This window comes from Mucor mucedo (genome assembly GCF_025094135.1).
Source record: "Mucor mucedo strain NRRL 3635 chromosome Unknown EV154scaffold_96, whole genome shotgun sequence".
Lineage (NCBI taxonomy): Eukaryota > Fungi > Mucoromycota > Mucoromycetes > Mucorales > Mucoraceae > Mucor > Mucor mucedo.
In genome coordinates this window covers 25,609-53,181 of record NW_026252380.1, presented here as the reverse complement: position 1 = coordinate 53,181, position 27,573 = coordinate 25,609, and the positions used below count along the sequence as shown (strand labels likewise).

Sequence of the window (27,573 nt, the reverse complement as noted above, 5' to 3'; positions counted from 1 at the left end):
GAGTTACCCTTGTAACTAAATTCATTGTTATGGGTGTCAAAAGATCACCAGAATCGAGAAGATTTCTTTCTGATAGCAGCTTTTACTTTTGACCAAAACTCTTCAATAGGACTTAAGAATGATAAGTAGGGAGGCAAATTAACACATTTGTATCCTCGACTCTTCTTAGTTACTCTGATAGTGGCTGGCTTATGAATGGGCGAAATACCCATTAAAAGATAATCGCTAAGAAGCCCGTTTCTGTCTAAACAGTACACCATGCTATTCAAGTACGTTAGAAAACGTTCCAAACCTTGCTCCTACCCTACCATTGATCTCCAATTTTTCGCTATTTTTTTTCTCCTATTTGCTGCCAACAGACGGTGCTAGTTTTATATATGATGTGTCATTAACGTAACCAGCCGAAATAGCACTAAAGATTCTAACCGAGGTTCAACGCGCAGAAGGTACATAATATGCATATCGGTATATTAAAGTAAGCAAATTTTATTTACATTTACAAGACCCTCCCCAGAAAGGGAATTGATTCTGAGTATCATCCACTGTTAATGACTAAAAAAACGATCATTTAAAAAATTTCATGCGTTTTTTACTAGATGATTATGTAATACTTTATTTATGTACAAAAATTGGGGGAGGGGGAGGGATATATGTATAATACAGGAAATGCTTAGACAGAATTGTCCGAATCACGTCTTCCGGGTCGGATTGAAAGACGTTCGGGAGATCCAGAAACCACCGGAGAGCGCACCATTAATGCTACTGGCAGTTCTTGACGGTTTGCAATAAAGACTGTGGCTTGCACTGAGAAACCAAAGCCTTCAAAGAATCGGACACTTGCAGGATCTGAGGCTTCGAGATAGACGGGATATTTTGCTTGATCTGCTTTATCAAGAACATAACGAACGAGAGCAGCGCCATAACCTTTGTTCTGTTCATGTGGTAAGACACCTACGTATCCGATAGTGATGTATTGGGGGAAATCAGCCAATATTTTGCGCTTCATTTTATCGCACGAGGGAGCGACTTTGGTTACAGCACGCAAAGCAGAAGTCCAGCCGATTAAGCGAGCGAGCTTGGCTGTGCCGAGTATGCGAGGCCAAGAAAATCCGCTGGGGCTGTTTGTCCAAGTCAAGATGCCTTTACAGCCGTCTACTTGAATAGCAAAGTCCCGACTTTGAAGTGATGCTTGGTTGATCATGTTTTTGAAAAGAGTGTGTAAGAATTGTTCATGCTTATTTCGGTCAAGACCACGAATACACCATTCCATAATAGAGTTTTTAAGATAAGCTTCTGTGAGTGAAGAGGCGGCTTCTTCGAAAGCGCCTTTAATGACAGGGCGAACATTGACAGAATGTTGGTTTAAGTTGACGGTGATACGACGGCTGATGCGACGATCTTTCGTAGCTATGGCGGTCAAGGACATGAATGTGTATTAAAAAAGGTTAAAAAGGAAGTTAAAAATAATCTAATATTAAAAAAATAGTTTCTTTTTATACCTTTGGTTTTAGCTGATTCTTAAATAGGCGAAAAACTTTAAAATTCTAACCCTGATGATGGGATTTTTCATTGTTTGACTCCGTTTCAAAAGTAAAAAAAGGATCGTCTAGATCCTTTTTTTTTTTTTTTTTTTTTTTTTTTGTAAACATTTTCGTTATTTTTACATATTTGTTAATCTGATATGTTTGGTTAAAAAACCGACTATCTATTTGGTATATAGAAGAAATAAAAAACGATAGATAACTGGCAGCAAAATTGCTAGAGTTCAAGAAGAATAGAACCATTTAATTAAAATCTAGATGCTTTGAACTTTAAATATTTTAACTTATGCACTAAAAAGTGCTCACTTTTGCATACAACAAATAAAAAAAAACGACTTAAAGATAAGAAGGTATCGTTCAAGGTGCAACCATCGTTCGGTCATTCAAAGACAAAAAAAGTATGTTCTCGACCAAATCACATAAAGTTTTAGCCAAGACTATCTTTTTTTTTTTTTTTTTTTTTTTTTTTGCCGCGATAAAAAAAATGTGTGGTTGGGTTCGGAAATATTTTCTTTAGCACGTACCTAACGTTGACGTGTCTAAACAAACATAGACCAATTAATCGTCATAAAGCAAAGGGGAAGTTTACACAATTTAAAAATAACAATGGGAAGGTTTTTTTTGTGGTTATTTTTAACTTGGAACAATACAAAAATGATTTCATCAGAATCGGGAGGAAATGGATAAGTTCTGTTGTTGACTGCTTCTAAACTACTTTTTCCTCAAGCTAGCCAATAGATCAACCTCCCTTAAAAAAGCCCTTCGTTGTCGGGTCGTTAATCATCTGTCATGATAGTGCCCACAGATAAACCCTTATCAACATGTTTTCTTGAAAGCTATTAATGTACATACGAGAAAATCGGGTTGTACGAACACGCACAGTGTGAGTTATAAACATGGATGAATGCAGAATTTTTTCCACTTGATGCGGATAATGGTGTTCTGATAGCCAAAAACATTTCTTTTTTTAGGGGTTTCAAAGATTAACTCTAATTATGAGAAAAGAAAACAATTGATAAAATCAACTTTTAAAACTATTCGCTCTTAAATTCATTCTCCTCAAAGAGTGGGTATCACCCCATACCTCATTCTAAATGCGCTTTCAAAAAAAAAAAAAAAAAAAAATAACCGCCACATGGTCAGTGCTTTCGACTGCTTTCAAATATTTCTTTGTCCGTCTTTCTTTCGTTATGGAAAACCAGTGTATTCATTGTCACACCCAACGGTTATGTTTCATGAGCTTGAACAGGTTTGATCGACAAACCAACTAAGTAACGGTTTAAGCGGTCGTTAAACAAAATTACCAGATTTTCTATGGGTCCTATCTAGAAATACGCGGATGTAAACTGTCTTTATCGGGTTTCTGTAGAATTATGCGATCGTCAAAAAAAAAAACAAAGATAAAAGACAGCAACAAAAAGCGGGAAGTGCTGTTGGTATCAATTTCAAGATAAATCCCAAGACAAAATTAAAGAATGTATAATTGAAAAAAATGGCAGAGTATCCATAAAAATAATTCTATCCTATGTAACTACAAGCTATATATGTAGTAGCTCCTATTTCATCGACCTTTGTCAAATGAGTAATACTCCAGTGGGAGCGATCGCTCTTTATTTTACGATATGAGCACCATATTATTATTGGCCGTAACAATAATACGGGTAGAATAAAGACTGGCCTGTTTAACAGTGTTCATAAATACGTCGCGGAATTGACAAGTGGTTTATATCATTCGTCATTCGTTACTTTCAATCTGTGTAAAATCGATCAAATAATTTTTCTACTCATACTGTAAGATATTTTGGTAATTACCCACACAAAGGATTTTTTTTCATTAGCACCGATCCCATCTAAAAGTGTTGTCGAACCTTGTTTCTTTGTCACGAAGTACTGGTGGCTGATTCCTTATCCTTCCTTTCACACTTAAGCTCGATCATTAAAGTTATCTTAAGTATCAGCTTACAAATTGTATTAAAATACTAAGCGAATAACATCAGGCCCGCATTGCCACTGAAAATATTTGATGATCGGTACAAGATACTCAACGTACATGGTCTTTAGTTGTTGATGGGTATTGGCGTAATTTTCATCAGGCCTTTTACGAAATAAAGAAACGAATATTCCATAAACTGCGTAGTTTTATTCTCAGGGCAATCCAAATCTGAGGTATGTTTAATGCACCTTTTTTCAATGCCCATTAACTTGCCAAATAAACCAACTGAAGAATCGAATGACGATGTTATAATTTTACATGTGACTTAAAAATATCATCTAGCTGATTATAGAAGAGATAGTTTTGACAGATTCAGGCAGCATGTAGCACGCCTGATTCATGTCATTATGTTTCCAAATAAAACGTAATAAAAATTGTATAGAGTATGAGGACTAAGGCCCACAAATCGGATCATTCAATTTTTTAGCAACACAGTATCTAATCAATTTTTTCACTCCATTTAATAAGACACGTTAAATAATTTTGTTTTAACGCGAACAGAACAACTGAATTTAGGCAAATCATTTGAAAATGTATACATTGGTCCCGTGATAACTGTAGTTTTATGAAAGTACTTTTTTAGAAGTAATAATGTCATGAAGGAGTATCAGTATTATATTCATAAATTATTGTATTAATCCTGAAGTGGCCTGTGATTGATGATACAATTTGAACCAAACAGAGCACATTCGTAAACATGTTCATCTAGTTGATTATAGGTTGGTTATGCATTGACTCTAACGCATAAACACTGGACTTTCTCTGAAAAAAATCGAGTTCCCAATTTTATTTATTTCTAATTGTTCCTTGAAAGATGTAATTTCTATGGCATGAAGCGAATAATGTGGTACGACTAAGCTTTATAGCACTAAGTAATATGTCCGGATACAGAAAACTATTGCAGGAGAACTCTTGCATATTTTTAATGACACACAAAGCATTGCAATATATTATACAAATCATATAACTTACCCCTAATGTATCGTGTCACTTTTTTTTTGCGATTGAGAAGCCATTTATTCCATCCATAAATAGACAATTTTATGTAGATTTCCAAAGTTCAGATAAGCAAATGTATCATATTTCGTAAACAATTATAAGCACTAGAAAAAAAGGTTCGTAATACCAGCTGTTGCGACTGCAGTTACATTTTTTTATGTATGTGCAAGGAGTAAATTAGTGATACATGTCACTTTGCATACATACCCGCGGTAGCTGATGATTGTGACACAATGCTAATGAACATTGACATGTAAAGTACATTATATGAGTTTGAATCGGACACATGTGCGATAATAATTTTATTTCATTACAAGTGCGACATTTACGATACAGATCGTTGAAAGGTATAAATACCCTCTCAGTATTTAATAGTCCAACAAAAACTAAAACAGGAACACTATCACAACATGGTTCAGATCTACTCTTCAATTACGATTATTTTGGCAACCATTGCATCTTTGGGTTTAGTTCAAGCCGCTCCTAAGACATGTGTCGTGAAAAGAAGTGCTACAGATGATGCACTCACTATTGCACAAGCGTTTAAGGACTGTCAAACTGGAGGTACTGTTGTCTTCCCTCAGGGTCAAAGCTTTTACCCTAAGACATTGATGACCATCAAGAGCTTACAAAATGTCAATGTTCAATTCAACGGTAATATTGTTTTACCCAATTTTAGCACCAAATTTGATGGAGGTCTTGCCTTTTTACAACTTGAAGGTAACAACATTCACTTTGATGGTGGTGGTAGCTTTGTCGGTACCGGTCAACAATGGTGGGATGCCAAGAATAACAAGGCACCCTTTGTCTTCCGTGTCGTAGCCAAGGACTCTGTCTTTAGAAATTTCAAGATTACAAACTCTCCTGGTTATCACGTCGGTGCTGTTGGTTGTGAGAACGTTGTGTTTGAAAAGATTACAATGTACAGTGTCTCAAAGACAAATAATTATGCTTATAATACCGATGCTTGGGCTGTTGCCTGGTCCAAAAATGTCATTTTCCGCGATTCTGAAGTTACAAATGGTGATGACTGTACTGCAATTAATGGAGGTAAAAAAAAATCACAGTATATTTAAAACTTGCATACATGTATTGAATATGTTCTCTTAATTTTTAGAGGTATCTGATATTCTGGTCTCAAACATTAAGTGTACAGGTGGTCATGGTTACTCTGTAAGTTGGCTAAAAATATCGTGGATAAGGCAATGCCAACTGACTAAATGATAATATCTGCAAAAATAGGTTATTGGTACACTTTCTAAGGATGGATCATACCAGTCCTTCAAAAATGTTAAAATTATCGACAGTGTCTGTACTAACTGCTTAAATGGTGTCACTGTGAAGGCTAGTCCTGGTCGTCCTGGTATTATGGACGGTATCACTTTCAATAATATTCAATTAAACAATGTCGACTACCCTATTACCATCACCGATCATTACTTTTGCGATGCCAAACATACCAGTGCTTGTTACAAGAACGATGGTACTGGAATCAAGTTTACCAACATTTACATGACAAATATTAGTGGGTACGTTAAGAAAAAAGAAAAAAAAGAAGGCATACTTCTTACTCACTTTTTAATCATAGATATGCTGCATCCAGAGACTATATCCCAATCATTAATGTTGACTGTGCTCCTAACACCAAATGTGATAAAGTACATATGCAAAACATTAGAATTAAGAGCGGTACTAAGACTGTAAAGAATATCTGTAAGAACTTGATTGGTTCTGATACCAATCCTTACTGCCGTATCTAAAACATTTAAACTATTCACAACCTAATTATAAATAAATATTCAGTGTTTTATTATCATGATTTCTAAAGTATGTAACATTAAGTGAACCGATTTAAGAAAAAGGAACAAAGTGTGATTTATCAGCTGTGGGTATCGAATACAGAAAAAAAGACCTACAAATTATTTAGTGTTTTACGCAAAGTTGATTAAAAGTGTCCTCTTGCCAAAAAAATCACTTCCACCATGTATACACTTAAAACATTACGTAGTAAAAAACACAATATAGGACAACATAGGCTGACAGTTGTAAGAAGTATTTATGTCAATACCACCCCTAATAACTGCCCTATCTTTTTGAAACCAACGGTAATTATAACGCCATATTGGTAACTTTGCCTTCTTAAATTTTTAAGCTGCTGATGTTCAAGTTTTCGTTCCTACTTTTAAAATACATTGTATATAATAAACTTCAAAAACAACGCTTTAAGCAATAAGGCATTTCCATAAATGACCATTGGGAGCATTAAAGGTTTTAGGACAGCGTTACTGGTATAGTTGATCCTAAAAGACATAGACTCATTATTATTTCCGATCTTACATTATCAAATATCTGTGCCTGCAATGGCATCAAATTCAATGTCAAAAAAACTTAACAACATATATTCTAATTTCTAAGAAGACAAAGCCACCTTTAAAACGGATCAATCCTGTAATGATTATAGAAAACACTAAATTAATATAAAATCTAACATTATCAATTTCAAATTTGGTAATTCTTCAATCATGTTAAAGCATATAATCACTGACTTTTAGGGGATAAAATAGCAGCATCTGCTAATCAGATATTGAATGTCTGTTCAAAGGTAAGAGTATCATTTTGGTGTCACCTCTTTGTATGACACTAATTTCAGCCTGTACAAATCTTAGAGTTACAATAGCAATACGAGGGATTGTAACGACGGAATCAAATATATTTGGACCATGCTGTAAGTTTAATTATTTGATTGATGAAAAACGTTTATAGTTTGATACACATGGATTTTCCGTAAAGGCGTCATTCGACACATGATTTGTCAAATTAATCACTTAATCAAATTTTAGCTCATATCACGATAAAATCCCAGGTACAAGGATTCAATAGCTGATAAATATACGAATACAAGTATTGTTGTGCGTTAAGTGACAATCGCGGAATTATAAATAAAGTCTATTTATAAGGACGTTACCTAACATGTGACATTGAAAGCTCGCACAAAAAAGGTTTTTTAATTTAACTAAATAGCCCGCCGATCCCAGCCTAAACATGGCAATATTTCCTTTCTTCGGTCTAGACCTATTTTCTCATGAAAAACGTGTGTAGGTATACAAACCATATCTGTTTTATTCCGTGATACCATACCATTAATATCATTAATATGGTAGTAGCCTGAAGGATTATGTAAGTATAGGCAGTGTCCTAATTACTATGTAAAATGGAATTCTACAGATATGCATCATGCACGAATAAACTTAATTGTAGAGCGCAAAGCCAGAAAGTCGGTAAATATGCCCTTTAGTTTCTAAGGCATGCAGGACTGGGCATGTAAAAATCATGGTTTAAAGAAAGCTTAAAAAATAGGCTGCGCCAAAATAAAGTGAGAGTACAAGGCTTCAATTATTTTAATTCGAGAAATTTAATTTATTGTTGTAAAAAGACTATGGGGAAATAAATCTTCATCTATCATTATTTTTAGGCTCTACAGGCAGGAATCTTATCAGCACCAAGAATATTAATGCACACATTCTTTTTAGTTGTCTTGTTTCCTTGAATCTTGACGTTTTTAATATTGACGTTCTCACAAGGTGTGTTCTTAGCACAATTAATATTAATAATGGGAAGATCTTTCCAAGAAGTGGAGCTACAAAAAAAAGAAAAAAGAGTTATTAGAATACTTGCAATACTATTGTAAGACAACAGTATCTTACCCCGTGATACCGCTAATGTTAATGTTCTTGAACTTAATTGCAGTGCCATCATTTTTGTAACAAGCACTAGTGTGGGATGCGTCACAGAAGTAATGGGTAGTTAAAGTAATAGGGTTGTCGACATTATTTAATTGAACATTCTGGAAACGAACACCATCAACAATACCAGGTCTTCCAGGACTGGCTTTGACAGTAAGTCCATTCAAGCAGTTGGTACATACACTGTTTATGATATTGATATTCTTAAAGGTTTGATATCTTCCATCAGTAGCTAGTGCGCCAATGACCTATATTTTTTAACAAAAAATTGAGTACAGTTCCAGTATTATTATCGCCATATATTATTACCGAGAAACCATGTCCACCAGTACATTTAACATTAGAAACAGTAATATTGGAAACACCACCATTGATAGCAGCGCAGTCATCACCGTTAGTAATGACAGAATCACGGAAGATTAAATTGTCCGACCAAGCGCAACCCCAAGCATCAGTGTTACGAGCATAATTCTTTGTTTTAGACACACTGTGCATGGTGACCTTTTCGACAACAACGTTATTACATCCAGTCATAGCCATATGACCATTGGGAGCATTGAAGATACGAAAGTTTCTAAAGATCGAGTTTTTGGCAGTGATTCTAAAGACAATAGGACCTTGATTGTTGTTGGCATCCCACCACTGCTGACCACTACCTACAACAGTTCCGATTCCAGCACCATCAAAGTTAATATTATCACCTCTAATTTCCAAGAAAGCACCACCACCATTGAACTTAGTATTGTAATTAGGTAGAACCAAGTTACCAAAGAATTGTACATTAACATTTTTCAAATTAATAACATTAATTAAAGACTTGGGATAGAAGCTTTGACCTTTAGGAAAAACGACAGTTCCACCGGCTTGACAATCCTTGAAAGCTTGAGTAATGGAAAGTGCATCATCGGAGTTACTTTTTTGAACTACACAAGTTTTAGCTGCGTGAACCAAGTTCAAAGAAGCAAGCAAGGCAATAGAGATGGCGACAATAGAAGAGTGTATTTGAACCATTTTGTTGATAGAGATAATTTGATGGAATCTACAAACGGAACCAGCTATTTATATGATTTTCTTAAAAAAACTGACAGGTAATAAAATATTACAAATATGCTGACCTAAGATTAACGTTGACACATTTTAATACATTTAGCATGTACCACAACCTAACCGTAAGAACATTTAATTACTTTTTTGGTAAAAAGTATATGGGCCCGCATTAGTGTATAATACCGAATTTTACATTTACATGCTCATGTAGGTTAGTAATCACCAAGTCTTTATAGTACGATTTACCAAAGTACATATTTTCTCGTGCAAATGGACATGTAAAAAAATGTCATACTACCGGGACCTTATTTTGTTGAACTTTGTGCTAATTTTCTGATTGGTTACTGGCTAGAGCAATGTCACGCTCATGCATTCAATTTTAGTGCATATCCGCGGATACTAACAGTGCCACTTTGTGCAACATTGACTTTTGGCATCATACATCAAACAGACTGATTTCTTATAATTTTAATAAATGTAATATAGTCTGAAAAATTAAGTAGCTGCATAGAACCGTGATATATATTGTCTAGAACCTAAGTAGCTCTGAGTTATTAAACCATTTCATATGATTACACGTCTTAAATTGTATACTGAGTCTATAAACGTATAAAAGTTTTTTATGTTATTGCAGACGTTTTTATTTTGTTTATAATGATAACGCAGATTGTGCAGTTTTTAATCGGTATTGTTATACACTACCGCGGCTGAAACTATGATTAACATTCGAAAATACTTTATAGCACAGTGCAGCTGGTTACACTACAAATGCAGTGTCCCAATACAGTAAGACCAGGTATAATCCATCGATTCGGGAAATGCTTTGAACGGAAATATTCGTTTTTCTGAATTGTGAAATTTGGTATCTTAATGCTTATCCTATAAACAAAAAATTTATATACCGACGTGGTAAAAACTCGGTAACTAATGTGTTACTAGCAGACTACTTGGGTTAAACCAGGGCCCTAAATATTTTGCAGTGTCAAGATATATGCCCTCTATTTTATTTTGGAAGGTTACTATTCATTTATAAAATATAATGTCGGACCCAAAACTACGGCCCACAAATTACACTTAAACTTAATTTCATATTTTTCAAGGAAACCGTATATCTGGATGCAGAAAATGACACGCGTAACACCAATTTATGAAAATATGCTCCTAATTTTCCTTTTCCATCAACCATTTTTTTTGTAATCAGATCCATAAAAAAGAGTATAAAAGAGAAGAGCAACAATTTTTTTTTTATTATTATTTTACATCAACAATAAAAACCAGTGAAAATGGTCCAATTCCTCTCCTTCGGTCTTTCCTTAATCGCCACATTAGTTTTAGCTTCTTCAGTCGACGCAGCTAGCAAGACTTGCGTTGTTGCTAAAAGTAGCTCTGATGATTCCATTACCATTGCTAAGGCCTTCTCTGATTGTAAATCTGGAGGCATTGTATCATTCCCTAAAGGAAACACTTATTACATGAAGAGTATGCTCAAGATTGAAGGCTTAAAGGGTGTCACTGTTAACTTCAACGGTAAAATTGTCTTGCCTGCCTTCAACAAGAGCTTCAAGGGTGGAAGTGCTTACATTTATATCAAGGGTGATCACATTAACTTTACTGGTGGAGGAACCATTGAAGGTAATGGTCAAACTTGGTAAGATAATCTCAAAAACGAAAGATCCCCATTATTGTATATTAACATTTATTATTTTTCAGGTGGGATATTAAGGACACTACTGCTCCTACTGTTCTTAGAATCGGCGCCACTAACTCTGACTTTGGTAACTTTAATATTCTCAATTCCCCTAGAGCTCATATGGGTATTACTGGTGCCAATAATGTTGTTCTCCATAATGTTTACTTGAAGACTGTTTCATCTAACAGCAATTTACCCAAGAACACTGACGCTTTGGATATCTCTTCTTCCAGCAACATTATCTTTAAAGACTCTGACCTCTTCGTAGGCGATGACTGTACCGCTATTAATGGTGGCGTTACTAATGTTACACTTTCTAATGTTAAGTGTACTGGTGGCCACGGTTTCAGGTAATTTGTCTTATACTTCATCATCATTTTTTCAAGCTTTTAACATCTATATCTACAGTGTCGGTAGTCTCGGTAAGGCTGGCTCAACTGAGTACGTCAAAGACGTCACTGTTGTTAACAGTATCTGTACCAACTGTCAAAACGGTTTAAGAATTAAAACTTGGAGTGGAGGAAAGGGTGCTGTTCAAAATGTCAAATTTAACAATGTTCAACTTATTAACACCGAAAACCCCATCATCGTCACCACACATTACTGTGATAAGAACCAAATGTCTTACTGTCAAAAGAGTGATTCCAAGTCTTTGTCTATTAGCGGTGTTACTATCAGTAACATTTCTGGGTAAGTTATATAAATGTTCCAGACATCTCTGATATTGTGACTCAATTTTTTGATTCCATTTTTAGTTCTGCTTCTGCTAAGTCTAACCCTATTGTCAACATTAACTGTTCTTCCGGATCTCCCTGCAGTGGATTTTCTATCTCTGGTGTTAACATTAAGAAGTCTTCCAAAACAAAGAAGAATGTTTGTACTTATCTTAACAACTCCAGCAAGATCGGTGTTTGTAGTCAATAAATAACTAAATTTTAATAAAATAAAATATTTATGTCACCTTTCACACCAGAAACTCTTGAGCTATGACGACTGTGCTTCAATGCAGTACAAATAGTGATACGCAGACAAATAAAGACTTAGATATACGACGGAGCTACAATATGTAACAAAGAAGCCTTTTCCGCGGCTCTTTTTTTTTTGTGCTTTTAACACGGTGAACCAATTATAAATGACGATTTGCATTGGTGTGCAAATATATAAGATATTAGTTTATTGCTCTACATTGTATTGTAGGTTGATGCTTAAATATTTCCGATTAAGACATTCTCGTTACTTGTAAAACAAAGACGAATGTCATCATCAGCTACAACTTCACCTCCCCCGTCTGTCAGTTTCGATAAAGCAAGATCATCGTCGATATCAACGTTATTTAAATTACGTTTTCTATCATGAATGGCCTGGATACGTTCCTCAATGGTATCTTGAACAATATACCAAAAAACGCTTGTCTAATAATTTTTTTGTCAAGCATTGCATGCATCGTATTTAAATATTTGTTTACCTCTTTAGTTTGTCCAATACGATGAACACGATTGATAGCTTGCTTTTCAAGACTTTCGTTAAATACAGGTTCAACAATGAATACGGTCTGCGCTTCAATTAACGTTAGCCCACTCGATTGGCTTCTTGCATGTAAAAGGATGACATTGATATTTTCATCTTTCTGAAAACTGGATACGATATCGCTATTATTTGCACCTTTGTTTAAAGTAACGCATTTTACTCCATTTATATTAAGGCCCTTGTTAAGCATTTCGAGAACTTGGACCCATTGGGAGAATACAACACACTTTCCGTTTGACTCGTTCTTTATAAATTTGATGTGTCGGATGATACTGTCAAGTTTTGCCCCTTGACCCGGTATTATATTTACTGTATTAATATTTTGAATAAGTGTATTCAGCTGTTCTCGGCTTTTCTCGTTATCTTCGTCACTACAACTGCTAGTAGACTTATTATTGTTATCATTACTTCTGGCATCTTTATCGCGCATCTCCATCTCTTTGTACGCTATTGAAATGAGATCAATATTTGACTGTAGATCAGTAAAATTATCACTTACAAACATTGTACCATTCGTTATGTCTAACGGGTGAATTGCAAGTATGACATCTTTGATTTCGGTTAAACCAGATAAGACCACAGTCATTACATGATACATGCCCACAATAAGTAATCATTCCTTTTTCAATGGGCTCTTCACATATTAAGCAATCCTTAGTTATCTTCTCGTCAGGGTTCTTAAGATTTTTGTGTTCTTCAGCCAACGCCTTAAAATACAAATCACGAGACTGACTGTTGATAATATCTCTTTGTATTGTGGCTTCCAGGGAAGACAGCCTTTTTATTTCTGACTGAGGATTGATATGTCTCCAGTACTTAAATAAAAAAAATTAGTGTCGACGATTTTAAGCCAGTGCGCATATATAATATTACCACCAAAGTGTCTGATATTTTTTGAAGATAATCAATAACTACAAGTCGGTTATTGAATGCTTGTGATATCCTTCTAACGTCTGATTCCATGTCATCTACAAGCTTGTTTTGAATGGAAATGTGCTTTTTCAGCCATTGTTGGTTTTCATCAAGAACAAGATACTCTTGCTCAGACTCACAGCCTTTCATTGTTGTCTTTAATGTCCTTAAAAAGCGCTCCAAATCCTTGATGCACTCGATTTGAAAACCAGGTGATCTCAACGATTTTCTGAAATTGATTTCCGCAGCGTCTATCTGTACGGATTCGTCACTCTCAAATTCGTCATAATTTTTTGTCACTAGTGATGATGCGTTTAGCGTTCCTCTTATGATGAACTTTCGGTCCTGTAAGAGATTCTGATAGGCTGTGATGTAAGACTGTGTCGATGATTGCTCCTTAACAATGTCATCAAACATATCACCAGTGGTATCTTCTACTGTACTGTTATCAATTACTGGGGTTTCCAGCAATTTAGTAATTTCATTTCGAAGGTATAATATCCTTTCGTACTGTTTATCCAATACATCTCCGATTTGCTTCAAGTTTTGAAGCATGTTAACATCACGGTCCCTTTCTTTTGTATCGCCATACCCTTCGTCATTGTCATCACTTTCTTCTTCCGAATAATCCTTAAATTTCAAAAGATCCTCCTCAATTGCTCGTGCTCCGACATAGTGTTCATCTCTACTTTTCATACGGCGTCCACTCTGTCCTAACTCACACATTGCGACTTTAAGCTTCTTGTTATACTTTTCCAATAATAGAAGACGGATATCAGAAGCTTGGCTTTGATATATTTCTTCCTCCTCATTTAAATTTAATTTATGGCATACTTCAGCAAGATAATGATAATATCGATGTAAGAGTAGATTCCATCGATGATAAGCCCAACCTGCGGAAGTGGATTTATCTTTCTTTCCTTCATCGTCGTCGATAGCCTCTTCGTCGAGGTCAGAAAGTGACCGAATCTTTTTGGCGCAAGACTGAATCAAAATCTTCATTTCCGGAATTGAACTTTTGTAGATATCATACGCCTTTTGCCAATCATGCATTACCTCATACATACCACCACGTGTCAATTTTACGTTATAAAATGAATATTGGTTATTATCGCAAGTAGTGCTTGCGGTGGTTTCCATATCCTTTAAAACATCTGTCATAGATTGGACTTTTCTGCCATTGGCCACCAGGGTCGATAGATTTCCTAATTTATATGCCATATTCGCAATAACCGAAGGGTGGATACAATTTTGTCTCAATGCAAGTAACTAATCACGATATAAATAAATCAAATAAGGAGTAGAAGGATATATATCTATATAAAAACTCACCCATGGCCTCATTTTAGACTTGATTTCGCTAAATATTGCTTTGTTAGTGTCAGATGCATTTGCTGGAAGTTCCCATCCAATACTGTCCATCCAATCAAATTTAAGTTCATATTTGCATCGCCTATAAAGATCTTCGTAATAATGCTGTTCAATTGTTGAAAAAGGGATATGGACAACGTGGCGAGTTTGTTTAGGAATAACAACTTGTGAAGTCAATGCCGCTTTGGTATTTCTGCGCATAGTAGCTTTTGTATATTCAAAAAACAATCCCTTATTTTCAGGTTTGAGGACAAGGTTATCAAAATGGCGACCCTGTCTGCTGATGTACTTGTCCGGTTGTATAAAATTGTATAATCCGAAAAGTTCGTTGAATCCTTTTTTCAAAGGTGTGCCTGTCACTGCCCAGGAATACCATCGAGGAATCATGTTCGCCATTTTTGCGACGTTTCCTGTTACCGTTTCCACCATTTGCGCTTCATCAAGAACGCATCTAAACCAAAGGATAGAAACTAATGGACTGACGGCAAACTCGTATTTAACGGCTACGCATACATGGTTAAGACTTGATTTTAATAATATCGACAAATTATATTACCATATCGACGTGATCGCTTTGGAGGTGCTTGTGAATGGGCGATTTCCGTTCTGAAAGTCTATCAAAATCAGTTAGTTTAATCAATTTTTAAAACAAGTTACCTTTTATACTTCATAAAACACCAAGACAATATCGTATTTAGAAAGGCTTTCGGCATCAATGGGATCATCTACTACTCCTGCATATTCGTAAACTGTAAGATCGGGCGTATGCTTCCTTATTTCCGAAGCCCACTGAGACATGATAGCACATGGGGCAATGATAAGTGTTGCTTTGGAAACCGTCAATGTAGGAAATTTTGAAGGGCTTGGATGGGACGGATCATTTATATTTAATTGATGTTTTGTAATAAGGCCCAAGACACTAAAATTGTTATCATTAGTTTGATCGTACACATAAACGTCACCAGTATATCTCTTTACCTGACTGTTTTTCCTAAACCCATTTCATCAGCAAGAATACCGCCTTTTAATGAAACATCTGTCAATTTTTCAATTTCAGCCCTGTTTGTGCTTTCTACTTTTCGATACATATCGTAATACACTCCACTCGTATCGTCTGTATGAGTACCAGTGTATAAAAGCGGAAGAGGTCTGTGATTTTGTGGAAGTTGGATAATTTCACCAGTATCTGTTGCCGAATGACCTTCTCTTTCGATCATCCACCTGACGTTCTGCGTTTGGAATGGTGTCAATAATGAAGCAATCTCTGGCGATGTATATTGCTCAAGATATTCGCTTGAGACAACCGGATGCAAATTAGCATAAAATGCTGACAAGGATGCGTCAACTGGGTTGGGTGGAGTTGTAAATGGGGTGTGTAGTTCTCTGGAAGTATTTGTTTGAGGTTGGCTTGGGATCGGATGAGATATTAACAAAGGTTCAGCCGAAGATACAGTTGAAGAAGATACAGTTGAAGAAGATACAGTTGAAGAAGATACAGTTGAAGAAGATACAATTAAAGAAGACACGGTCGAAGGGGATGTAATAGAGGGAGATGTAGTAGAAGGCATAGTCAAAGGAATCGAACTCGAGGATGATGCAGCTGTTTTCTTGCTTTTCTTGAAAGGACGTTCATCAAGTTTAAAATTTTCGACGTTAATATTACGCGAAAGAGCTTTAATTAAGCTCAGAGCATTTTGCTCTTTAGCTCTCCCCACGTCTAAAATTATTTCGGCCTGCAAGTTCAAACCAATACCATTGTGAGCGGGTGTTATCTTCATATTGTATGTGGTTAGCAATGAATGTTTTGCTGCATACGCAATTGCTACAAATAGTTGTTCACTGTCTTCAATTTTTTCTGTTGCTTTCTCTTTAAATTTAGCGCCTGTCAACATGCAATCATGTGAAACTATACAATCATTAGAACCTGGAGGGAAAACGTGCATGGAGGCAACAATTGTGCCATATATGGCGTCATAATTCCAATTAACTTCGAGACCTTGATAGTCGAGCTTAGTGGGACTACAGGAATCATTTAGCAAGGTATTCAACGTAGACATGTCGATCCCAGGTACAGACACTGGAAATTGAATGTGGCCAAGGACGTTGTCATTTAGATCTGCAGGCCGTTTCGTAGCATTAGATCCAGCTGCTGGTGCAGGTCCTATTTCACCACCGATAAGGTAGATAAATAGGTTATCGGTTTTTCCTATCGAACCAGGAATTGAGACCATTTTGTTGTTATGAAAAAGTCGAGAAAAATCTAATACGCCAAAAAACAGTCAAAGATGTTAGTCTAATGATACTGTAGTAGCGGAAGCAGACTTAAGCCAATCATGGCTTTGTATTTTAGGTATTTGCCAATTGAGGCAGTCTGCAGGTTCGTGCTGTTGAGACATTACACATTTCATCAAAGAGCATAACCGTAAGCTTTGTTATTTACTATTACTCTGCTGTCAATCTCTTCTCTTATTACTTCAATCAGCCGATATAAACATTTTACTTGGGTTTTCCAAAAATTAAGCGTATGTCATACCATCTACAGATAAAATTACTGTATCAACTAGGAAATAATCTTCTTTTGTGTAGAAGCAAAACATTGTCCGACTGCGACAAAGGATACTTGAATTGATTACATTCTTAACTTTAATCTAACTTTAAATAACTCCACAGTTAAATTTTTAATACAGGCATTTGCGTTATTGACCTTTATTAATATTAAACTTTTCTTGGCTATGGTTGCTCCTTTTTGAATACAGAATTACTTGACATTCACGAGAAAAAAAAAGAATATATACTACTGGTGCTAAAAAGATGTATGTCTATTATGAGCTTATATCGAATTTAAAGGCATTTTATTATAACTTGAATAGGATTATATCACATCCTTTGGACAAGAATCTCTTTAAGCTCTCCGCATTTTATCTTATACTGAAGGCTTTTAAAATTTATGATGAGCAAAAAAACTTTTTATTTTTATAAATGATAATATGTAAACTATACTAATAAGTGCTTCTCCTAGTTCCCAACATAAAATAGCTGGTTAACAGGCCAGACCACGAGAAGGTGGAAGCACATCCTGGCCCAAAAAGTAAATTCCGATAAACCATCTTCAATACAGAACCTGATAATCCTACATGCCACCTACCCACAATGCGCAACATAAGAATCACCAGGACCAAATACCCCCTACACCATGTTGGGGTGGTGCTTTTTACCCTGGCAGTAGAATCGTAGCAACCGCACCTGGACGAGTATTGGCTTTAAGGTTAACATTCCGTGTAGATGAGGTAGCTGTCCAACAGGATGCCAATCTATGGCTGCCTATAGAATGCAATATCTCTAGCGTAGACGTAAACAAGGCAAAGCACTTACAAGATGCATTCGGGCACTAAACTTCCTACTGTCATCAGATCCCGACCAAATATAACAACCCACACCAATTCCAATGACCAAGAACGTATCGACTGGCTTCAAACGGCTACGACCATCCCACCGTCTAGTAACACGCTCTATATTCACCCTCCACCAAGCAACGGGTGTGGCACTAGTTTTAGTAAGAAGTTCCTGGAACAAAAGGCGACAAGCCCCAGTCAGATTGTTGTACTGAAATCCGAATGAAGCGATACAGACAACGACCAAGGCCATTGCCTAGCGACTTTGACAACCAGCAGACTCCTCAATGTAATCTTTTTAGGGATTACTACGGCCTTTGGAACACTGCCCGATCTGTAATGAAGTGGATAGATTTAACGGAAGACGAACAGAGTCGAGAGTGTCATTCTTGTGCTGAGCCATGCTAACTTCTCTGTTCTAATGTTTAAAAAAGAATAAAAAGATAAAGAGCACTTTTTTCGCACCCGTCTCCCTTTTATACCAAAAAAAAAGTTTTTTGTTTATTTTGTTGATTTTGTCTAGGCTACTTTTACAAACTTGATTTTTTTTTCACTACCTTTTGAACATATGTGTTATCCTTTGAATAATCCGTGAAATTCTCATCACATCCGTGTGCATATCACGGTTACTTTCTTCATTGGATGTTGAGAAAATGAGCATTGAAGTTTTGCTTTTTCATGGGAGATGTTCTTTTTGTGCAACAGATTAAAAAAAAAAAGATCTGCAAGATTAAACAATTTTTCACATGATTCCTTAAGGCCTGTTCCGTTATGATAAATGACTTTTTTTTTTCAAGGATGTGAAAGAAATCATCTTTTATGAGTATTTACAGGTGACATCTTTTTTTATGAATGCATGTATTGTTAAAAGTGGTAAGACAAAGAATGGACACTCGTATGCATAAGATGCCAAAAAAAAAAAAACCTCAAATTGCATCATATGACTGTTTGATCTTTTTTGTAGAAACTGATACCTTCCCACCTATTGATTACATATACACCCTTATCAAACTGGTTTTTTCTGAATAAGCTTTATAATATTGGCGTCTTTATTTTTTACAGTAGGGAAAAAAGGTTTTATTTAATCTCATTTGGTTAAAAATAAACAGCTTTACATTCGACTAACACCATAAAGGTTGCCACCTTCAACCTTAGTGTTATAAATTGCTGCGAGACAGTACCCAAGGACAGTACGCGTATCTCGCGGATCAATAATACCATCGTCTAACAGACGCGATGAAGTGTAATAGACATCTGACTCGGCTTCAACTGATGCCTGGAACATGGCCTTTCTATCATTGGCCAGCTCTTCGTCGATTTCTAGATTCATTCTACTCATCATAATTAAGTCAGTTTCAGAAAAACGTCATAATACGTCACCATAATACAACTAACCTTGCTGCACCTTGGCGCATGACTAGATCCAGAACGCCAGTTAATTGTTCCGCTCCCATAACGGAACACTTGGAATTGGGCCAGGAGAATAAAAAGCTAAAAGAAATAAGATTAAGAATTAAACGTGGGGTATTTCAATCTTACCGAGGGTCATAAGCACGACCGCACATCGCGTAGTTGCCTGCACCGTAACTGGCGCCCATCATAATAGTAATAGCAGGAACAGCAGAATTGGAAACAGCATTGATAAATCGGGAACCAGCCTTAATAATGCCTTCTTCTTCGTACCTCTTACCCACCATGAAGCCAGTTATATTTTGTAGATATATCAAAGGAGTATTTCTATTGTGGAGTTAGTAACAATATCTATTATAACTGAAAGTAATAGCATACTTCATATTACAAAGTTGAATAAACTGGGTAGCTTTATTCGCCTCTTGATTAAAAATGACATTATTGTTAGCCAAAATTCCGACAGGAATACCATGGATAAATGCCCAACCACAAACCAAGTTCCCGCCATAATTTGGTTTGAAGGCTGTAAACCGAGATCCATCAACGAGACGAATGATTACTTCAGTGGCATCAAACGGAACACGAATGTTTGCAGATACAATACCAAGTAGTTCCTCTAATAAATACCTGGGTTAAAATGGAAAGTATGCAAAACACGAAAAAAAAAAGTTACCTGGAGAATAATAAGGCTCTTCGTATTCACCCTTCAAATGCCTAGGAGGTAAATTGCCTTTTTGTTCCCAATTCAAGTTTGCAACCCAGTCACGGGCTTTACGAATACCATCAAATTCATCATTGGCTAATTGGTCGCTTACTCCAGATACTCGAGAATGCATGTCCGCACCACCAAGACTTTCAGAGTCTGTAATTTCACCCGTAGCCATTTGAACTAAGGGAGGACCGCCCAGAAAAACTTGCGCTTGTTTCTAAACAAAGGCCAGTAAATAATAAATAACGATTTACAGATAACAACAGCAATAACTACCTTGACCATGATTACATAATCACTCATTCCGGGGGTGTATGCACCACCAGCGGTTGAGCTACCAAATACAACACAGCAAGACGGAACACCAGCTTTAGATCTATGGGATATGTTGGTTATTATTTCCAAAATTTCATTTCAGTGACTTACTGAATTGCTTGATTTCTGAAAGAGCTGCCGCCTCTATGGAACACGCGAAACTGCTGTTGTAAGTTTGCCCCAGCCTAAAAAAAAAACTACATAAATTTGTCATTCGTAAATTACATATAAGGAAATTTACAGATTGTATGAATGAGACAGAAGGCAGCTTATTTTGCATTGCAATTTGACCAAGACGGGAACCTTTCAAAGCCGAGGTTTCATTCATTGCACCACCCGCCATTGTAGCAACATTGGCTGAAACAATACAAAGTACACCGCTGTTTTATCAAACATTAGTGATATATAAGACTCAACATACTAATTTTTACCTAACCAGACCTATACCACATACAAGTGATCCTCCTAACGTCATTTCATCTTGATCATAACCAGCAAGAGCACACAATTCGAGAAAAGGAGAATCTTCATCGAGCAACAATTCCAGACGTTCACGAGCTATCAAGTGATACAATAAGCTTTTTTAAATTCTTTCTCCGCTTAAAAATTATATGAGTATACCAGATAATTGACCACGCTTTCTGTGAAGAGCAATACTCTTGGGTTTTCCCTCTCCAGTAGCCTCTTTAAGTCGTTCTTTTAACTCGTCAAGCAGCACTTGCCATTCTTCAACATTATTCTTATACTCTGTGCTTGTTTTTACAATGGCGGTAGGATGACGTTGAACAAGGTGATCTTTACTAGTGAGAGTAGACATATTGTTTTCAAGCTAAAAAGAAATAAAAGAAAAAAAAAAGGGGGAAAATATGCATTTTTTATGTGAGAAGTGTATGCAACACATTGATTAAAAACAGTCACCTTCTCATTATGGTAAATTTAATTTTTGTCAGCTTAAACGTGAAGAGTAATAAATGGGGTAGAAACATTTTATTTCCAACATTTAAAATATCATGTATAAGAAATATTCACACTGCAAGTTAATTTGGCTTTCATTATGTATTCATATGGAACGTTTGCACGCATAAATTAATTCAAAGACAGTTTTCATGACATCATTAGGCAATTTATTTCGAGGCCTCATTGGAAACGAACAATGCCTATTTAAAGCCCACTTGTACTTCCGCAACAAAAAATAAAAAAAAACTTGACATTCCAACAAATACGGCCTTTTTTTTTTAAACATTTTATTTCCTTTCTTTCCTCCAAACTTTTTCCTTTCTTCTAGTTAGCCAGGTAATAATGGGAGATTCGAAACATCCATTATCATCAAAAGAGTTGACAGACGACGATAGTCAAGAAGTGTTTTCGAGACCTAGATCTACTTCTATTCAATCCAGAAGGTCATGGCCCTTGATACCAACTCTAGAAGTAACTAGCTCAACACACAGTAACTCATATCATCATACCCACATTAGTCCAATAATCGATAAAGATGAAACTATAAGTACTCCTACCACCACTTCTGATTCTGAGTCAAGTGTCAGTTCTGAATTCGGTGCATCGGATAAAGAGAAGGATCTTGGCTTTGAAATCGACCAGGATGATGCTGACAATATAGAAAAAAAGGAAGCTTCAACTGATTTAAATGGAAGACGTAGTACACTCGGTGGTACCAGAAGGGATTCGGCCGGTACCCTTGTAGAAGCCGCCTTAGATCAAGTGGAGGCTAGAGATAGACATGTAAGATTTCCCGATCATATTGCGGAAGCCGGCTCACTTGTTGAACGTATGTTAAGTACAAGGCGTCCCAGTAGTAACCATACACCCCTACATCAACAAAGCACAACAATTGATGAAGCTGGCGAAAATGATCTTAACTCAATTGAACGACAACAAACACAGCATACTCATAAATCCCCCAATATGAGTAATTCGAGTAATACTGCGCCGCAAACTGGTGGAAGTGTATTAGCAAGCTTGATGAAGCTGGAATCTCAAAGAAGACAACCAACCGTCAAACGGAGAAAGACAATAAAAAAAAAGAAGGTAGTACAACATATATTATTCTTTTCGGAATTGTTATACTAACTAGCTAGCGGGTTAACAGGAAAAAAAGGCACCAAAAATAAAAAAGCCATCTTCCATGTACAACCTAAAAGCTGAATCTAGTTTTGACGCACTTATGCCAACTTTTCAGAAAGGTGGTGACAACCCAAAGAGACCCAACCTGACACATAGACCTACTAGTTGGCTTTCCACTATGACCACAAGTAACCATCTTGTACCTAGTCTTCAAAAACGAAAAATGGCTAGTTCTGTAAATATGTCCCGCCGATCATCTATAGACAGTATGTTCACAACCGCCTCCCAGTTCGAGCCTATCACACTCGAGGATCGTATCCGTATTACATTCGAAATTGCAAACATTTTACAAAAACAGGAATTCTTGCGCAAATTAGTCAAGTGTCTTATGCTTTACGGTGCACCGGCCCATCGCTTGGAATACATTCTCCGGGAAGTTTCTCGTACTCTTGGTGTTGATGCAGAATATGTTTATATACCAAATGTTATGTTTTTAACATTTTTCGATTCATCGACACATACGACAGAGACCCATTTTATCAGAAGCCCTCAGTTATTCGATATGCATAAATTGGGTGAAATCTATCGACTCGAAAAATTAGTTTCTCATGGCGAAGTATCCGTGGATGAAGCTTTGGAATTCATTGATAATGTCTCAAACGAACCTGCATTCTATCCTATATGGCTAAACCCGATAATATATGCTGTAGCAAGTTTTTGTGGTTGCGTGATGTTTTACGGAGGCCAATGGAAAGAAGGTGGACTATCCGCTGCCATGGCTAGTAAGTTAGAAATCTAAGAAAAATGATCTAGACTAACTTTTCTATAATTATAGTTTTTTTTGCCTTTTATGAGTTGTTTTCTGGACGTTATATGAGCTTTCAACCTATTTGGGAAATTACTGTTTGTATATTTATCGGCTTTATTTCCAGAGGTAACTGTGAACTATAATATACCTGAATACAAGTTACTAATTTTCTTTTCTGCAGCTGTCTGGAGATATGGATTTTGTTTCACGCCTGTTGCTTTCGCATCATTTATTGTAATCTTACCAGGTTACTCGATGGCTGTTGCGATTATTGAATTGGTATCAAGACAGTTAGTAAGTGGCGTGGTTCGGATGGTCTATGCGATTATATATTCTTTTCTATTGGGCTATGGAATCGAAATGGGGTCTGAATTGTTCGGCACGATTGATCCGGAATCGGTCACCGCGCAAGGTCAAGCACAAGTTTGTGTAGAAGCATATACCTCCACGACTTGTGTGACAATCATTTCTAAATGGTTCTACTTCTTAACCGTTCCTCTATTTGCCATATCATACTGTGTATATCTCCGCGCTAGACCACCAAGATGGCCAGTTATGATTTTCGTTGCTGCCTGTGGATTTATCACCAATTACGTCTTGTCATGTCATGCCCATGCACCAAGTCAGGTTTTACAAGTTGTTCCGGCCTTTGTTGTTGGTCTTTTAGGTAACCTGCTGAGTAAATTTACAGGACAGATGTCATTGGATGCAGTTATTCTTGGTGTAAGTGTTGAGAAAATGCTTGTGATCATCCATTAATTAACATTTCTTGTATAGATTTTCTATATGGTTCCTGGTAGTTTGGGTAAGCTACACTCAAATTGAAATAAAATTACGTGGATTACTAACTTGTTGATTTCAGGTTTAAAGGCTGCCCTGGGTTTCTTCGGATCGGCTACTCAAGGTGGTGAATTTGCAAATCAGGGTGCAGGGTTTGCGCTCAGTATGATTGAAACGTCCATCGGTAAGTGAAAAAAAGAGACATACCATTCAAACATACAACTTACGATAAAAGTTTAGGTATCACCGTTGGATTGTTTGTAGCAACTTTAGTCGTATATCCTAAAGGTAGTCAACATACTCCTTTAATGAATTTCTAGTTGCATTTTACACATGTATTTTATTTATTGCAATTCGATATTTTTTGATTCCCCTACTACATTGTATTTTCCTTTGGACCTTTTTCTGCATTTCATTACTCTCCTACTTTATTATTTAAACCTCCTTTCCGTATTAATGCTATTATATATATTTAGATAAAACAAAATTAGACTCTATAGCGCATTATAGTCACTACGACATAGAAAACAACATATCATATGTTTGCTATCGTCATATTTGTATCTGTATACAAATGGTTCCACGAGCCACTCTAAAACCACGTTAGATTAGATTTTTATATTTGTTCACACGATAAGAAAATATCAGCTGCGAGATCCGAATCAACCGCGGATTTTAAGTCATCAAGTAGGTAGTTGGAATTTTTAAGTAACATGTTGTTTGTTTAGTTTGGTTGAGGTAATTTTCGTTTATTCAAACATTTAGATACGTGTGTTGTGGATTTTTACGTCCTTTATTCGCTTATACCTACAAAGGATTCCAGGTAATCGTTTTGAATTTACAGGTTAAATCCCTGTTATTTTTTTTTTTAGCTCTAAGATGTCACCACTATTGCGAGCGCTGTCAATAGCATTAATTCAATATTGACTTCTCCTCAGCTGACATCGTTCTTTTTAAATGTCTAATAATATTGCAAATATACACCTAGTTAGCTTGATACACTTATTGATTTTTTAATAATGTTTTATACCTACTAGCTTAAAACAATAGGGGTCCTCAGTCGTCGAGGTTTTAAAAAATATATTTTTGAATAAAATTAGCCAATCATAAATATAATTTCATTTTTACGATTGAGGACCCCATTTATATTACATGCAATTTACTTAATGTTTTGTAAGGGAAAAAATTCAAAGTTGAAGTATGTACGTGATATATTTATTTGTCTGAAAAAATACATCTGCGAAAGGAGTATATATAAATAGCAATTATGATAATATACAAATAGTTTTATGCCAAGTATTTCTCTTGGTATAATCAATCACTTCTTATAGAAAGCATATCATCATCTCTAACTTCCAATCTTTGATGTTGATAATGTCTCTTTAACGAAGTCGCATATTTTCCTATTGAACGAGCCCAATACAGCTTGAAAATGAAATATTAAACTTTCAGAAAGAACTGCACCTATTTTCTTTTTCTTTTTCTTCTTACCTGTAAGATATTACAGATAAAAACACAGACACCTGAACCTATAACCAATTTTTTTATGAAGTTTATACATTCTGACTTGTCAGATCCACCAGCCACGATTTGTTTCCCCGGTATTTGTATTGGTGTGTAAACGGAGTTTATAGTGGCATTGTTGTACACATTAAAGAGCTCTTGGCAATCGTTCACATACACATCCTGTTTCACTTTCAGATATGTCCAGAAAGCCAAAGTCGTTGTAAACAGTAGCAAAACAAAGAACCAATTTGCTACGTGATAAATACGAACGAGTCTTCGGTGTTGCTATTGTTGTTATTGTTTAATCTATTTTGTTAAAACTATAAATAGTTTTTTTTTGTGTCTCTTACCAAAACTATAGCAACCATACCGACGATAGATACGACAGCATAAGTGATAAATGCTGTTACAAATGCATAGAACACACCGTTAAAAGCATCTAATGTTAAAGGTGTGTCCACATTTTGTTGAAGTATAGACCACTGTGTCAAGTCTATAATAAGTTATAGTTAAAATAATGTGAATTGTTCCACCCCCCCTTTTTTTCCCTTCGTTTATCCGTACCATTTCTGTAATAAAACATCAAAAACGTTGCTACAAAATATATACACTGCGAAAAAAAAATACAGAAGAGTCAGTGAACACCTGTGTACATATACCGTTTTTTCATTTTGCTAATGGCAACTTCGGGTTTGTCCTCGAAGAAAATTAAATGGTAGTGCATATTTTGCATGTAACTTACGAATATTAAAAATGACATGATGAGCACACCAATGCGCACAGGTAAACAGCAGCACACTTTTTCATTGTAACCCATAGTGGTGTTGTATTCAAAATGTTTATAAAACTGAAAAAAGGGGAGCAAAAAGAGAAAACCTTAGTCAATAACAAAAAAAAGGTAATTCGCCTGAATTTTCGATTCTAACTGCACAATCAAGGTGTGGCTTTTATAGCGTGACACGAAATGTGAGGTTTTTGGGAAAGGAAACAAAAAAGTAGGGCTGATTTATGGCTGCAAGTATACAGTGATACAGAAACAATGATGAGCCTCAAAGGACAAAGCTCTATGGTAGTTATATAAGCTCCTAAATCGCACACTCGGCTATTTTCAGAGGGGTCATCGTACGTATTATATAAGACAGATCGGAAGCACCACAGGAAGTTGATTTAATTTAAAGGGTCATGTCGAGATAAACCAGTGCCTCAAATATGTATTATCTTTTGTAATTGTTTGCGACATGACTAAATAATTACTATAATTGAGTTTTTACCGTGCCATGAAATGGTACTTTATATTTAACCAAATTCCTCCAATGCGTATTTTAATTGATTTAATTTAACAGTGCGAGTATCCTTATTGATCGAAAACAAGACTAATATGTATTAAAAATTAAGAATGATTGTTACCCACACACTTTTAATTTATTGATGCCGTGGATGATGAGACAAATATGATATATATTTGTAACGAGTCATATTTGCAAGCATTGCAATACTAATTAGAGACTACAAGTAAGTAAAATGTACCTATATAAGAGTCTACTGTCTACATTTAACATAGATCGCAACTCATTTTCATTGAGTGGCGTTAACCCGTCAAAAAAAAAAAAAAGGGCAAAGACCTAGGCCACCTCAATGAAGCCACAGTAACTGTAAAAAAAATATACAAGAATAAAAAGTTAAATAATTCATGAACAGAATCAGTTAAAGGGAGACTAGTTAATATGATTTACAAAACTTTCAACCGT

The 27,573-nt window shown here is 35.9% G+C and overlaps 9 protein-coding genes across 9 annotated transcripts; 3 read left to right on the top strand and 6 right to left on the bottom strand.

Annotated features, from left to right (window-relative positions):
• Positions 1-465: 465 nt before the first annotated feature.
• EV154DRAFT_326939 (uncharacterized protein) lies at positions 466-1,503 on the bottom strand. The gene has a single exon (XM_051594975.1). The coding sequence runs from the start codon at positions 1,424-1,426 to the stop codon at positions 671-673; it is 756 nt and encodes a 251-aa protein (XP_051454305.1). The 5' UTR covers positions 1,427-1,503; the 3' UTR covers positions 466-670.
• A 3,422-nt stretch (positions 1,504-4,925) lies between these two features.
• On the top strand, positions 4,926-6,352 carry EV154DRAFT_469742 (pectin lyase fold/virulence factor). The gene is made up of 4 exons (XM_051597833.1): positions 4,926-5,583; positions 5,651-5,706; positions 5,776-6,062; positions 6,122-6,352. Exons 1-4 carry the CDS (start codon positions 4,944-4,946, stop codon positions 6,291-6,293), a joined length of 1,155 nt encoding a protein of 384 aa, XP_051454304.1. The 5' UTR covers positions 4,926-4,943; the 3' UTR covers positions 6,294-6,352.
• Positions 6,353-7,933: 1,581 nt separating this feature from the next.
• Positions 7,934-9,374, bottom strand: EV154DRAFT_448705 (pectin lyase fold/virulence factor). Its single transcript, XM_051597164.1, has 3 exons — positions 8,586-9,374; positions 8,238-8,524; positions 7,934-8,170 (listed from the first exon to the last, which is right to left on the bottom strand). The coding sequence occupies exons 1-3, from the start codon at positions 9,285-9,287 to the stop codon at positions 8,002-8,004; spliced, it is 1,158 nt and encodes a 385-aa protein (XP_051454303.1). The 5' UTR covers positions 9,288-9,374; the 3' UTR covers positions 7,934-8,001.
• Positions 9,375-10,532: 1,158 nt separating this feature from the next.
• On the top strand, positions 10,533-11,989 carry EV154DRAFT_519392 (pectin lyase fold/virulence factor). Its single transcript, XM_051602726.1, has 4 exons — positions 10,533-10,971; positions 11,034-11,363; positions 11,422-11,703; positions 11,769-11,989. Exons 1-4 carry the CDS (start codon positions 10,607-10,609, stop codon positions 11,935-11,937), a joined length of 1,146 nt encoding a protein of 381 aa, XP_051454302.1. The 5' UTR covers positions 10,533-10,606; the 3' UTR covers positions 11,938-11,989.
• A 153-nt stretch (positions 11,990-12,142) lies between these two features.
• EV154DRAFT_519391 (SNF2 family N-terminal domain-containing protein) lies at positions 12,143-17,092 on the bottom strand. The gene is made up of 9 exons (XM_051602725.1): positions 16,324-17,092; positions 15,802-16,278; positions 15,490-15,742; positions 15,380-15,437; positions 14,785-15,326; positions 13,414-14,721; positions 13,040-13,355; positions 12,479-12,987; positions 12,143-12,425 (listed from the first exon to the last, which is right to left on the bottom strand). The coding sequence occupies exons 1-9, from the start codon at positions 17,052-17,054 to the stop codon at positions 12,219-12,221; spliced, it is 4,401 nt and encodes a 1,466-aa protein (XP_051454301.1). The 5' UTR covers positions 17,055-17,092; the 3' UTR covers positions 12,143-12,218.
• Positions 17,093-17,700: 608 nt separating this feature from the next.
• EV154DRAFT_554251 (uncharacterized protein) lies at positions 17,701-18,686 on the bottom strand (the record flags this gene model as incomplete). Its single annotated transcript, XM_051605176.1, has 4 exons — positions 18,196-18,686; positions 18,039-18,144; positions 17,824-17,953; positions 17,701-17,758 (listed from the first exon to the last, which is right to left on the bottom strand). The coding sequence occupies exons 1-4, from the start codon at positions 18,466-18,468 to the stop codon at positions 17,701-17,703; spliced, it is 567 nt and encodes a 188-aa protein (XP_051454300.1). The 5' UTR covers positions 18,469-18,686.
• Positions 18,687-19,230: 544 nt separating this feature from the next.
• EV154DRAFT_519388 (carboxyl transferase) lies at positions 19,231-21,623 on the bottom strand. The gene is made up of 10 exons (XM_051602724.1): positions 21,271-21,623; positions 21,081-21,207; positions 20,891-21,029; positions 20,761-20,834; positions 20,611-20,710; positions 20,299-20,551; positions 20,004-20,241; positions 19,755-19,952; positions 19,611-19,706; positions 19,231-19,546 (listed from the first exon to the last, which is right to left on the bottom strand). Exons 1-10 carry the CDS (start codon positions 21,464-21,466, stop codon positions 19,327-19,329), a joined length of 1,641 nt encoding a protein of 546 aa, XP_051454299.1. The 5' UTR covers positions 21,467-21,623; the 3' UTR covers positions 19,231-19,326.
• A 1,349-nt stretch (positions 21,624-22,972) lies between these two features.
• On the top strand, positions 22,973-24,639 carry EV154DRAFT_539536 (uncharacterized protein; the record flags this gene model as incomplete). The annotated part of the gene is made up of 6 exons (XM_051604349.1): positions 22,973-23,513; positions 23,567-23,665; positions 23,721-24,262; positions 24,317-24,344; positions 24,402-24,503; positions 24,560-24,639. 6 exons carry the CDS (start codon positions 22,973-22,975, stop codon positions 24,637-24,639), a joined length of 1,392 nt encoding a protein of 463 aa, XP_051454298.1.
• An 873-nt stretch (positions 24,640-25,512) lies between these two features.
• EV154DRAFT_519378 (uncharacterized protein) lies at positions 25,513-26,790 on the bottom strand. The gene is made up of 5 exons (XM_051602723.1): positions 26,568-26,790; positions 26,390-26,435; positions 26,176-26,318; positions 25,811-26,110; positions 25,513-25,744 (listed from the first exon to the last, which is right to left on the bottom strand). Exons 1-5 carry the CDS (start codon positions 26,640-26,642, stop codon positions 25,634-25,636), a joined length of 675 nt encoding a protein of 224 aa, XP_051454297.1. The 5' UTR covers positions 26,643-26,790; the 3' UTR covers positions 25,513-25,633.
• Positions 26,791-27,573: the final 783 nt, after the last annotated feature.